This window comes from Rhamphochromis sp. 'chilingali' (genome assembly GCF_963969265.1).
Source record: "Rhamphochromis sp. 'chilingali' genome assembly, chromosome: 16".
In the NCBI taxonomy this organism is placed as follows: Eukaryota; Metazoa; Chordata; class Actinopteri; order Cichliformes; family Cichlidae; genus Rhamphochromis; species Rhamphochromis sp. 'chilingali'.
Genome location: NC_137943.1, coordinates 20,524,827 through 20,538,367, shown reverse-complemented (window position 1 = coordinate 20,538,367; position 13,541 = coordinate 20,524,827). Strand labels below are relative to the sequence as shown.

Genomic DNA, 13,541 nt, shown 5'->3' with positions numbered 1-13,541 from the left:
ATAGGTTTGATTACAGCAGTTTTTAGTGATTCTGGAAACACATGGGGGACAAAAAGGGATTGGGACGGGGGGTAGATCTGAGCCCAGCATTGACCCGCTCCATCATCTCCTCAGTGAATTTCAGGTGTGGGGAGGAGGGAGAAAGGGAGGGGGAGGAGGGTGATGGCCTGTCAGGGGTTTGGGGGACTGGGGAAGGTCGTGGTCCCTTGTCCTGGTCGTTGGTGTTGTTGAGAGAGTTGGAGGCAAATAGGGACCCCTCTTCTTGCCTTAGATGTCTCTCCTTTCTGAGGCTCTTCCTCAGATGCCATGGATGTCTCTCCTTTCTGAGGCTCTTCCCGGGTGGGGGCAAATGGAGCTCCTCCTCAAGGTTTCTGCTGGGCTTTGTCTGTTCTTGGAGTACTGTTTGTTCCTCTTTATGAGATAACTCCTCGTTTATCTCAGCCTTGGCACCAAGCACGGATGGATGACGTATGGAATAAAACAAGTTGGAGGTGAACAGTTTCACCCCTGACTTGTTAAAATTAAATCCATTTGCTTTGAACAGATGCCTGCGTTCCCAAAAAATATTAAAGTTGTCGATAAAATGCACTGAGTGGTCAGCACATGCTGATATAAGCCATTTATTCAGTGTAAACAACCTGCTGAATCTCTCGTCTCCTCCTCTGACCGGCGGTACAGGTCCACTGATGAATACACTGAGAGTTTACAGTATTTAATAATCCAGTAAAGTCCCGTTTCAGAACCTCCGACTGTTGTTTGGACACATCGTTTGACCCTGTATGCAGAACAATGTTTGTCACAGTTGGATATTCATCTGCAATTTGAAGAATTCTCTCCTTCAGGTTGTTGACCATATCGTTAGGAAAGCAGAGGACTTTAGTGTTCTTACCGCACATCCTTTGTACATCCTTTACGGCAGAGTCACCCACAATCAGAGTTTCAGGCCTAGCCTTTAGCTTTCCCTGTGGCCTTTCACTTTTCAACAGATTTTCAGACCTTATTTCGCTGCTTTTAGATGGATGGTTGTCCGATATAGATCCAGGGTCCTTTGATAGTGGAGCAAATCTGTTCTGCAGTTTCACATTCAGTTGTTTTGGAGGTTTGTTGTTAACCTTCCTATTCACGGTTGTCCAGTCCTGTTTCCTCCCGTATACAGGGGTAGAAGAGCTTCTCTGTCTCGTAGGAAGTGAAGGCCAGTCGGTTTCAGAGATTTCAGCTCGCTGTGCCCTGCCTGTGATACGTCCTCCCCCTTCCAGGAGACATGATTTATGTCTTGGTTTTGCACCAAGACAGTCTAAGGGGGGATTATCACTTGAGGATTTATAATAATGCACAGAGTCTACTTTCTTGGTCATGTTATCTGTGCTCCTTAGCTGTGTACTAGCTTGCTCATCGCCATTGTTTTGAATCAAAGGCAAGGTTGTTTCATTTCCACACAGTCCATTTACCTCCACGTTTACTTCTAAGCGATGAATTTTTGTCTCCAGTACTGCAATCTTCTGCAGGAGGCTGTGGTAGTCATCTGTGGAGAGGGAAGGCATCTTGTTGCTAGTTAGCCTAGCGGTTAGCACCTTTCCAGGCTATTGAGGCTGCTCGGTGCTCAGACGCTGTAATCAGGCTTCAGCTGTGTCTAGGCCACAGACACACGGAGCGCTGAGGACAAGGTAACCATAAAATGTTGCTGTTTCTGTTAAGAACACTCTAGTCCTAATGATCTACAAGTGTCCAGAAGTTATCGCAGGTAAGCTCACACGGAAAAAAGGGAAAAAATCAGCATAAAAATCAATAAAAATCAATATAAGAAGCAAAGCATTCAAGAGCAAAGAGATGAAGCGTCCACACTCACAAAGGGGAGGAGCAAGACCTCCCCTTTGTGAGTGTGGATAAAGAAGAGAGCTTCAAACTACTACTGAACTGCCTAGCTAATATAAAACTTCACAGTTGGAGGTATTAAGAAGAAGCTTTGATGGTATGCCATACCTGCTCAATACTTCTTCAAAAGATTTTTATTACCTTAGCTTCCTACTATACCCTGAATTGTCCAAAATTTTAATTCTGGTTCTGCGCTCCCTGGTTGAAACTCAGAATTACAAAAAATTGGAGTAAACTCTATATACAGGTTTAAAGGGATATTTGTTAATCTTTTCATAGACATAGACATAGACATTAAACACTTACTGATGATGGTGAGCTTGGCCAGAGAGATAGCATCTCTGGCAGCAAATGTAATTTCCTGCTGGGGCAAAAGAGGCGCCTGTCTCAGGACAAGGCGGTAAGACCGACCATCGGCCCTCATAGCCCAGAGGTCACTGGGCTTCAGCTCAACTCCATTAGCATACCAGACCACTTCTGTCGTAGGGACCACCTCCGTGAGCTCAACACAGAACTCGACTTTCTCCCCCACTGCAGCCACTCTGTCCTCCAAACCCTTCACAATGGCCAACTGCCAACCTTACATGGGAAAAATCCACAAAAAAGTCGTAATTCACAGCTGACTAAAGTCAAGATCATAATATTACTACAGCTTCACTGTTGTACAGTCTTCATTTTGATGACTTACCTTTAACAGTGAGCTGGGCAGATGTGGACGCTGCGCCAGCTCTGAAAGTCACCGTGCAACTGTCTTTGACGCGCAGCTCTTTCAGCAGGAGCAGATGGCGACGACCGCTCTCAAATGATACAACCTCAGCATTCGGGGATTCTTTCAGTGGTTTACCATCAAGGAGCCACTGGCAGTTTTTGCTCTCAGGACGAGACAGGGCACACTCAAAGAGCGCTTCGCCTCCATCAAAAGTGTCCACATTCTCCAGGCCCTGAACAATGGTAATGGGTTTGGCTGTAGAAAGCAAGAAACCATGGTAACTTAATTATAATAGATTATAAAAGGACTGCAGTTCTCAAAGACAAAAGTAAAATAGTTAAGCCTTTGTCAACCAAGAGCAAAAATGCTGTGATGATGAGTAAAAGGCCTGTTTTGGGTTTTTTTTTCCAAAGACGTTTTTCTGGGAAGAAGCAGAGAAGATCCCCTAAAGCCTGGTGCTTTTTCCATGTGGAGGGAAGCTCACCTTCCACATGAAGTGAAGCGACCACGCAGGTCCCCTCTGCCTCACAGGAGTATGTGCCCCTGTCCTCAGCAGACACATGGCTAATGTACAAGCGAGCCACATTCCAGTCCTGCTCCACTACCACCCTTCGGCCATCAGGCTGCAAAGGCTGCCCATCTTTCTTCCACTGAGCCTTCACTGGTCTTGAGTACTGGCAGATGAACTCAGCCGGCTGGTTTTCAACCACCCGAAGGTCCTCCATCTCGCTCACCACTTCAACTGTGGGATCTGAGGTTGGGGTCAGGGGATCATAGGATCAAATCCTGGCCATGAGATGTAAGGATAAAAGCGGGCCATGCCGACTGACATAAGAGCTTTATAACCCCCAAAAGCATGTCTGAGTGTAAATATGTGAGTGATACTATTTTGAAATTACTGATTGTAAGGTACCAATACTCTATGTATATTTTTATGTATTTTCAAATCGTCCAATGCATTAACCTACATAAGCTCTCAGGGGGTCAAAAAGTCCAACAGTCAAAGTTCACAACCAAGGGTCAAGACTTACTGGCAGCTCATAGAGAAGAAGGGAGTGATAGTAGATAGAAATGCCAAACTCAAAGTGTATCTACAAGAGTTAGAGATTTTAATGCTGGAAGGTTAGAAGAAGGGTTTGGTAGGATGGGACAGAGGAGATGAATAGAGCATGACTATTTGAGAGCAGCCGGCCTGTATGGATGGGTGGAGCAGCACTTTCTTTCAAGCATTTCAATATTCTGGTTCACCATCTGTGAACTTTAACATGGCGGAAGCCAGATCTAGATTATGTTTGTTTTTTTTACTGAATCCAAACATCAAATAAGACAGGCTTCTTATTTATATTACTGAGGGATACTTACAGTTAGGGCTGCAGGTTAACATTGTAATAATCACGATCATGCTTAAAAAAAGCTTAAAATGAATGAAGAAATCCCAGATTGATGATGCTTGTTTTCAGCATTCTTGTATTAATTGGTCTTCCCTTCCCTGTTGTTGAAGGCATGGTTAAAAGGAGCTGCTTACAACTTTAATAGCTGTTTGGCTACAACATTTGCAGTCAGAATATGGATAATAGTATACTGTATAGATACGAGTGTAATTAAAGCTTGAATCTGGGCATATAACCTTAAATTGAGCATGAAAAAACCGGCAAGATGTTAAAGCAGGAAAATCAAACACAAAAAGTCACAGGATGTGGACCAGAAACACCACCCACCAGCCAAAAGGTCAGCTAGCCTGATAGCTAGACTGACTAAACCACAAGGGACTCACAATGAAGACTAAACTAATAAGAAGCACTCCGAGAGTCCAAACCTGGGCAGTATTTACTTTTCAAGAGAGTAGTTGTATATATTCATTTTGTTTTCTAGAAGTACTTTTGGACACCTCCCTTGTTAAAATCCTTTTAACACACTTGATATAATTTTGAGAATAATTTTTCAAATTTCAGATGATATTTGGATGCAAACTATAATGTTGTATTTAAAAATTTTTATCCCCATATACCAGTATTATTTCCCAAATGTTGTCAATACAAACAAAGGCAGTAAAATTTAAAGCATACTTTTAAAGATAAAATACATTATTATCATTATTAAGTTTCAACATTATTTTATCTTGAAGAAGAACTCAATGCACACACATGCCCATATACTGACAATACAAATGATGGCAGTAAGAAACATAGTTTTAAATACCTCCATATATATCATTATTGTCACTTTAACCCTCAGATTGATCTACTGACCTTGTAGGAAACACACATGCACACTAATGCCTCTAAAAACATCACCTCCTTGGGAGAGGTTTTAGACCAGAGCATCACTCTGAATCAATCCTTTTGTGTTCTGTTTTACACCAGGGTCAAAGTGAGGTCTGTCTACTGTAGCTTGAATGTGAACAATATAAGGCTAGCATCATTAGAAAACTAGTGTTTATATCCGTTTGTAAAGGATTTTATCAACAAAACTGTCACAACGTTGCTAGATTTAGTCAGACCAGGTGTGGGGGCTTGTGTGATCCCATTGCAAGTTGCTCTCTAGTTGTCCTTTTCACTATTGTGTAATTATACTCATTGTTTACACGTCAATGATGATGCATCAGAAAGTACTTCTTAAGGTATAACAATGCTCCACAAAATTAGTAAATCTGATTGTGTTTCAAAGTGAGAAACATAACCGTGATTATTATTTTTCATCATTTCAGCAGCCCTACATTCAAAAGAAGAGCAGCATTTTTAATACTAGTTAATTGAGTCGAAAAGGTTCCTAAAGCTTTACTGTGGTGCTGCACCCAGTTGTATTTTTTAGATTATATCAAAGCATATTGCATAAAACATAACTTCTTATTATTAATGAAATGCAAACTACTGCTTCTCATGCATGATGGAGCACTAATATGTCAAATAGCTGGATGGAACCCTGCAGTAAAAAATATGATTATATATGAAATATGATTATATTTCATAGTATATAACCCCATATTCTTCACTAAGAATGGCACATTTTTTTGTAGTAAATGCCAGTTATTAGATAGAAAACATAAATATATTAGTTTCCTGCTTCTACTATTTAATTCAAAATAATAAGGAATACTGAAGTAGGAAAATTGACCCATTAAGATTTTAAATGTAGAATTAAAACACTGCAGGATCCTTAGAGATTGTATAAGACTAAAAGAGACTGTTTTATCTCAGTCTCTGGGAAAAAGCTTATCTCAGTCTGCAGTTAACATTTTCATGATACCTTTGACCAAGAGCTTGGCTGTTGATGTTAAACTGCCAGCTTTGAAGGTGACAGTGCCAGAGTCATCTGTGGCCAGGTTCTTTAAGGTGAGTGTGTGGATGTGGCCCTGGGCCAGCCCTATCTCACTAAAGGGGCTGTTCTCCAACAAGCTGCCATCCAGCCACCACTGCACCTTGCCGTGGGCTTTACCAGAGAGCTGGCAGGAGAAAGTTGCCCATTCGCCAACAAAAACATCGGTGGACTTAAGGCCAGAAACAATGAAGACTTCTTTTGCTGTTGAGTGGAAAATATGAATACATTGAGCCTTAAATGTACTCATAATCATCATAATGCCAACTCTAAACAAAAAACACACAACATATGAGCCAGATAGAAGTTTCACAATTAAGAAAAACTGCAACAGTACTGAATGGGAGGCTACCTTGCACTGCTAAAGAAGCTGTAGTGAGCTGGTCTCCTGCATCGCAGGTGTAGTAGCCACTGTCATCAGGCTCCAGATTCCATATACAGAGCTCTTGAATACACCCTGACTGTCTCATCTCATACTTCTTACCAGGCCGGAGGACTAATCCTCCTTTCCTCCACTCAACACAAACACACGGCTTAGAGAGCTCACAGTGCAGAGTAATATCATCACCCTCTATGGCATCCTGGTTCTTGAGCTCTGTCTGGAAGAAGACTGGGGCACCTGGTGAGAGTTTAAAGTAAGAAAAGTTGATATAACATATTGAGATGGCAAGTTCGATGTCAAATAGTGGAGATGATGAGAGAAACATCCCTGAGGGCTTCAGACTATACTGGGTGGTTGAAGGAGGTGGACGTTCAAGAATATTTTAGTTGTCCATTTCAATCCAATGTTTTTACCTTCCACAGTCAGCGTGACATCACACTGTGCATCCCCAGTGTCGCAGGTATACGTTCCGGCGTCCTCAGCCACCAGGTTGTGAATACGAAGCTGATGAAATGCTGCATTCTTCTTCAGGTCATACTTGAGACCCGCTTGGAGGGCCACATTGTTTTTGATCCATGTAACCTTACCACTGGGGTCAGAGATGGTGCAGGCCAAAGTGACCGTTTCACCTTCTAATGCAACAGTGTTGTGTGGCTTCTCTAATATTAGCACTGCAAATACAGGACAAGTAGCATTTATATGCAACCTTTTCCGTTCTGCACTGGCATTATGCTTTCATTCTTGATTTCTGTGCACTACTGTAACACAAATTATACATAAAATAATATGACAATTAAAAAAAACGTAGAATTATTGTGTTGTGTTTGTATGTTTCTAGCAAGCAGTCAAATTTACTTTAAATCCATGTCCAGCTAGACTAATAAACAAGCACAGGGATGAAAATTACATACAGAATTTAACGGCTGGGCACCAAAGACTAATGTAAGAAATGTATTACCTCACCAAATGGGAAATACAGTCACAATAATAACTATGCTGCAGAACTACATTATATATATATGAAACTACCCAGTTTTAAAACATACAATTTACAGTAGTATTGCTTTGTTGAGCTAAAGTACCTCTATCAGCCCTTTAAAATTAATAAATACTATAAAATATATTTAATGAAAATACAAAAAATGTGAAATGCCAGTGGATTTGAAAAAGAATAATAATAATTTGTGGTTTTTGATGAAAATGGCTCTGAGGGTGAAAACTCTCATCTCCTTTACCTTTGGGTTTCTCCTCCACCAGAAGACAGGCCACACTCTTCTCTTCTCCCACCACGAAGGCAACATCTCCAGATTCATCCGTGGTTACCATCTTGAGGACCAAGCGGTGCACTCTCCCTATAATGCTCATTTGATTCAGATCATTATTTTGAAGCAGGTTGTCTGAAAGCCACCATTCCCCATTGGTGACACCAGAGTGTGACAGCTCAACCTCAAAGACGGCGTCTTTCCCAGTGGTCACAGTAATGTCGCAGAGTTCTCGAATGATTCGCACATGCTCTGAGGGTGAATGGGATGATGGATGATGAGAGATCAGAGATCAGTTCTGTGCAGAGCTTCCAGACATCATGACTATGAGGGCATATGCTTACTCAACATGTCATTCCCAGATGTGGTGTTTTTTAACACCCTAGAGCTACTAAACTATCAACAATGCATATAAATAAAATCAGATAATTCCAGTAAAGCACTGGATTCTCTAAATCTGTGAATCCAAGAGAATTAGCTGTGAGTAGAGGATACACTTTTCTCCAGTACTTGATAATGCGGTGAATATGAACTTCAGGAAGGATGAAGACAAGAGGAAAGGAAATGAGAGACACAGACAGATGATAGATGAAGATGTGCTCTGTTACCTTTTACAGTCAGGGTAGCAGTGCTTTTCTGGTCTCCAGTATCACAGGTATATTCCCCACTATCCTCCATGATCAGCTTGTGTATGATCAGAATGTGAGTGGTTGCTTTTTGCTCCATGGTGTATTTCTCTCCCTGTGTGAGAAGAGTTGAGCCCTTCCACCAGGTCACCTTGTGATCAGGGCTTGATACCTCACAGGACAGAGAGGCTTCGCCACCTTCTTTGGCCTCTTGACTTTTCAGCTCCTTCTTGAATACTACAGGTGCAGCTGCCAGAGACACCAATTTCATTACGATGACAGACTTTAAAACTTTAGAAAGTGAACACTGACACCAGAAAACACACTATAATCCACAGCGAGGCTGCACAGTCCTTCCAAAATTTACATACAATCAATCAATGTGCTCCAAGGAGACCTACAATCCACCCATTCATAAGTTTAAAGAAAGTCACAAATACAACTAATCAGAAAAAACTCAACAATCAGAACAGTTTTGCTGTTGGTGGTGCATGGTGCATGTCTTAAATCCTTAATCCAAGTAACCCCAAACATGAAAAAGTCAAAGACTCAACACTTCCAGCTTCAGCTTAACTGAAGAAAAGTAAAACAACAGTTATAACAGCATTCGGTGATGTACAAAAATTTACTGGATGAAAACACATTGATCAACAAGACCAATATGTAATTTTAGTACTAAAATGAAAAGTAAAAGAGTTTTATTAGTTCCAAGTTCAATGGAAAGTAAGGTAAGCATGCATGTACTCTGGAAATAGAAATGTAATGGAAAGTGAGAATTTTCTTTAGATGCCATAGCAAGATGAAAAGATAACAAGACAGTTGTTGCTTTTAAGAACTTCTGAAAAAATAGAGAGAAAGTATCCAAAAACAAGAAGACTGACAGCAAATGAGCAGAAGATAGTCCCAAAATTATTGTAGAAGCCAACTGGAAGATGTTCCCAAGGAATACATTGCCTACAATTCCCTTACCTCTGACTGTCAGAGAAGCTGTGGAAGTGTGGTTTCCCACAGTGAAAGTTACTGTCCCCGAATCAGCTGTAGTGACGCCTCTGAGTGTGAGGCTGTGCAGCCGGCCCTCAGCCTTGATCAGGTTCATTTCATTATTCTGCAGAGGGACATCCTGGAGTTTCCACAGTGCCATTGGTGCCTCCTCATGAGAAACCAGACACTCAAAGCAGACATCTTCACCCTCGTACACAACGCAGCTCTCCAAGAATTTCAGTACTTTAACCTCGACCTCTGTTTGACAAATACAGTTTAGAAGCACACAACGTTTGGTGAAGTTCAAGTTGATCATTTATGAAGATTTCTGCTGAGCTACAATTACCAGTGCCAAGTGAAGAAAACAGAGTAGTGTTTGTTAATATTTGTGAAGACAGAAATGTGAAAGGCTCAAATGGTGAAATCAGTGATTGAGCTCAAGAGAAAAGTGCATACAAATAACAAGAAGTGCACAAAAGAGTGAGGTGCTACGGAATATGAGACGAGCAAGTTTTCTTGAACACTGAAAACACTTCATGCTCAAGTGTTGCTCTGTGAGAAGATGGTCAATAAGAGGGAGTATGTTGGAAATGAAGGATGACTGGGCTCCAGCTCAAGAGAGTGCATGGGAGGAGGAGTCTTAAATAGAAAAAAATCCTACCCTTCACAGTGAGGACAGCTGAAGTCTTCTGCCTGCCTGTATCACAGGAGTACTCTCCTGAGTCAGTTCCTTGCAGTTTGTAGATAATAAGCTCAACTACAGTCCCTTCCTGCTTCAGGTGATACTTGCTGCTGGATGCCAGCACCCGATCACCACACCTCCAGACCACACTGACCCCCGGCTTTGTGATTTCACAACGAAGACAGGCGCTCTCTCCTGCTTGTCCTTCAAGGTTCTGTAGCTGGGTTTTGAAAAGGACAGGCTTGGCTGTAGAAAAGTGAGAAAAAATGAGGGAAATATTTTAGGAGAAATGAAAGAATGAATACACTTAGGCCAAGTTTTAGCCTTCAACTCGCACATGTGAAGAAGTAAGCAGCAGAAGTTGGAGTCAAAGCTACATACTTTAGTTTAGAGTTTAGAGTATTAACCCTAAGGTCAAGTCAGATATTTCGAGCAACATTCTAATAAAGATCAACCAAAAAGTCACTATTGCCACTATGTTTAAACTACTAACAACAGCATACCCTTCACAGCTAGCTGTGCAGTGCTACGACGATCACCGGCATCACATGTGTAACTCCCAGAATCCTCTGAGTCAACATCATGGATTATTAGTGTAGCCAGGTGTACTTTTTGTCTAATTTCATACTTTGCACAAGGACAAAGACCAAGTTCTCCCTTCCTCCACTCCAAAGGAACACCAGCTTTAGATAGTTCACAGTTCAGGGTGACACTGTCACCCTCATCAGCCGTTTGGCTTTCCAGCTCTTTTGTGAAAATAACTGGAAGAGCTGATGGACAAAAAAAAGGAAAACGGAGTAATTATGCAAAAAGGAACAGGGATGATGAAGAAAGGAGAAATGAAGTAACAAATGAAGGACTTGTTGGAAGAAGAAGAAAACATGCGATAGCTTCATCCTACCATTTACAACCAGAGATGCTGAGCTTATTGTATCCTCTAAAGAGCAGGAATAGCTTCCTGTATCTCCAGGCCTCAAATCAAGAATGTGCAGCTCATGACAGAATCCTTTTTGTTTTATCTGGTACTTTTCTCCACAGCTCAGGACTTCTGATCCTTTCTTCCACTCTACATGGACTCCAGGTTTTGATAGCTCACAGTGCAGGGTAACACTACCTCCCTCTTCAGCTACTTGGCTCTCCAGGTCTCGAATGAATATGACTGGAAGAACTTGGGATTAAATAGATAAAATAATCTGTTGGTATGTATTATGGTAACCCATAGGATTTAATAACAAAAGATTAGTTTGGTATAAAAATATAATTTTTAACCTACTAAAAACAAAAATAGAAAATATAAAAAGCATCCAATATGGTAGCTCTATTGCACAAACACAAATAACACTGATACACAGTCAGGGCAGGTACACCTCTGCCTATTCGAAACATAGCACGTAAAAGTCTGTCAAATACAGCTCTCAACTATTCCTGTTTGAGAAGAACAAGAAGATAATTCTGCAAATCTGGTATTCAGAGGTAATAACAAGTGAGTAACAACCAATTCGGCTGAATAAAAACAAAACAAGGAGAATAAAGAAAGCACAGTGCCACTAATTTCATTCCAGCGCTCTGGTATCCAGCTGTAGCAGAGGGATGACATCAAAACCAGCAGGTTTACCTTCAGTCATAAACACAGTACCAAACAAACACAAGAAGAATGGTGATGTTTAGGATAAATAAGAGAAAATGCTTGTTAACAAACTAGTAAAATACAGAAGAAAGTCTATAAAAATCAACAGTGAATGATTTACAAATATCCAAAGTGCAACTTCAGACTTGAAGTTCTTTAGAAAAACTCAGACAACATCGAATTGTTTGCTTTTAAATTGACTTAACCTTAGAAATCAATTTAACTAACTTTAAAAAAGTCACACAGACAAGCTACAGTCAAACATATTTCAATCCGCCAAACAATGTGACGAAAACACAAGCATGCAGCAAAACTAACAATGAGAGTAATGTAGCAATAAAGTGTACTGTACAGCAAGAAACCTGCTGGTCAATGCAAAAGTCAAGTCTTTGCGTACCCGCGAGCTGCTCTTTGGTCCCCTGTCGCTGGGTAGCTGGTTTGTCAGTGGTTCCAGCAAAAGGCTTATCAGCTGGGATAAAACACAATAATCTTACAACTGGAGTTCTAGCGTAACTTTAACACAAGAGCCAGAATTAGAAAGGCACAGACACAAACACGAATGTCGCACATTCTTATGTGATCCGAAGTTCTCAGAGAGTACAAACCTCCACCAAGGCAGCACACTCTCTAGTCTCTATTTTAAGGGAATATTATTGTATTTTGTGTAATTTCATGTTGTTTTCTTTGTTCTTTTTAAAGCTACTTTAATAATCAGTGCAGTATAAATCAGATAAGGACAGCAGGACAGATGTTTACTCTGATTACACAAACACGTAGGGGTAGGTAGTGGAAATAAAGGAAGAGTAAATAACTGGACATTAATAATTTGACCTTATTTTATAATATCATCCTATTAGATAGTTATTATATTTCCAACTATCAAGGCAGCTCATTATCGTCCTCTTGACAGTATTGTCTTGAAAAATATAACACATCTTGGGGTCAACTTGAAATAAAGGTAAATGTGACACATAAAAGTGAGGTCAGAGGTCAAATGTGACACGACATTTGAATGCAAACTATAATGTGATTTACAATCCCCATATACGGGTATCATTTCCTAAATGTATACGATCCAAACAAAGTCATTAGAATTTTAAGCATAATTTTTAAAGATTTTTTGGTTATTTTCATAAAATGTATCCACATGTATTTCAGTTATTTTATTGTTATTTAGCCTTAAAAAGAGATCAGATGTAACACGATATTTAGGATCTCCATATATCATTCCCTATATGTTGTCAATAAAAACAATGACAGTAAGACGTTTAAACAGCTTTAAATAGCACTATATAGCATTATTATCACTTTGACATTCAGATCAATCGATTAATCTTGAAGTAGATTAATAGGAGTATGATACTTTAAATTCTTATTCTGTAAATTGACAATACACACCACACACACGGAGCCATAGTTTCTAAGATATGTTTTTTTGTCGATTACTGACCGATAAATGATTAAGCTCACATTAAAGGGTGCATGTAAGAGATTTTCAAAGGACTGATAACATGCCCCCACTCTACACCCCTACAAAGTTTTATCAGAATGCATTCAAAACTTTTCGAGCTATTGCGTTTACTAACGAATGACACACACACACACACAGAAGCACGCAAACCACTGCTACCAAAAACAAAACCTTCTTGGTGGAGGTAAAAATAATTCGGGGCGGTTGTGGGGGGTTAATATCTGTGATGACATGAAGCACTGAAATATTTCAAAATGAAAAAACCTACAAGCAACAACAAAAAACAAAAACACCTCAGACCATTATCTCAGTGATCCGACACAAAATGCGTCACAAACACAACAAAATGTTCCCTGTTTAACACACAACACAATGCAGCTGGCACAATAAAAACATACAACGAAAGCCAACTTCATTCTGTATTTTTGCCATTCACCTCACAGTACATATAGATGAGCACACACTGAAGCAAAGACTGACAGGACTGCGCACAACATTTTAAAAGACTGCAACTGAATTTTCTCACTGCTCTTGCAGTGTCCAGAAAAATCCATGCAAACACGCACTGCATTACCTTCACTTCCCACTTTAAGCTCTCTTGAATGTCCCTGAAA

The 13,541-nt window shown here is 40.3% G+C and overlaps 1 protein-coding gene across 7 annotated transcripts in view; it reads right to left on the bottom strand.

Annotated features, from left to right (window-relative positions):
- obscnb (obscurin, cytoskeletal calmodulin and titin-interacting RhoGEF b) overlaps positions 1 to 13,541 on the bottom strand; it is a 61,267-nt gene that overhangs the window by 17,205 nt on the left and 30,521 nt on the right. For 3 of the 7 annotated variants that reach the window (XM_080907585.1, XM_080907586.1, XM_080907587.1), the window contains 10 exons: positions 10,731 to 10,997; positions 10,333 to 10,599; positions 9,809 to 10,075; positions 9,136 to 9,405; positions 8,149 to 8,415; positions 7,514 to 7,792; positions 6,692 to 6,949; positions 6,249 to 6,515; positions 2,561 to 2,836; positions 2,179 to 2,451 (listed from right to left, as the gene is read on the bottom strand). In XM_080907585.1, the coding sequence (XP_080763711.1) occupies positions 2,179 to 2,451; positions 2,561 to 2,836; positions 6,249 to 6,515; positions 6,692 to 6,949; positions 7,514 to 7,792; positions 8,149 to 8,415; positions 9,136 to 9,405; positions 9,809 to 10,075; positions 10,333 to 10,599; positions 10,731 to 10,997 (2,691 nt within the window). The remainder of the gene's footprint in view (positions 1 to 2,178; positions 2,452 to 2,560; positions 2,837 to 6,248; positions 6,516 to 6,691; positions 6,950 to 7,513; positions 7,793 to 8,148; positions 8,416 to 9,135; positions 9,406 to 9,808; positions 10,076 to 10,332; positions 10,600 to 10,730; positions 10,998 to 13,541) is intronic. The other 4 variants (XM_080907588.1, XM_080907589.1, XM_080907590.1 and 1 more) reach the window with 4 other exon arrangements.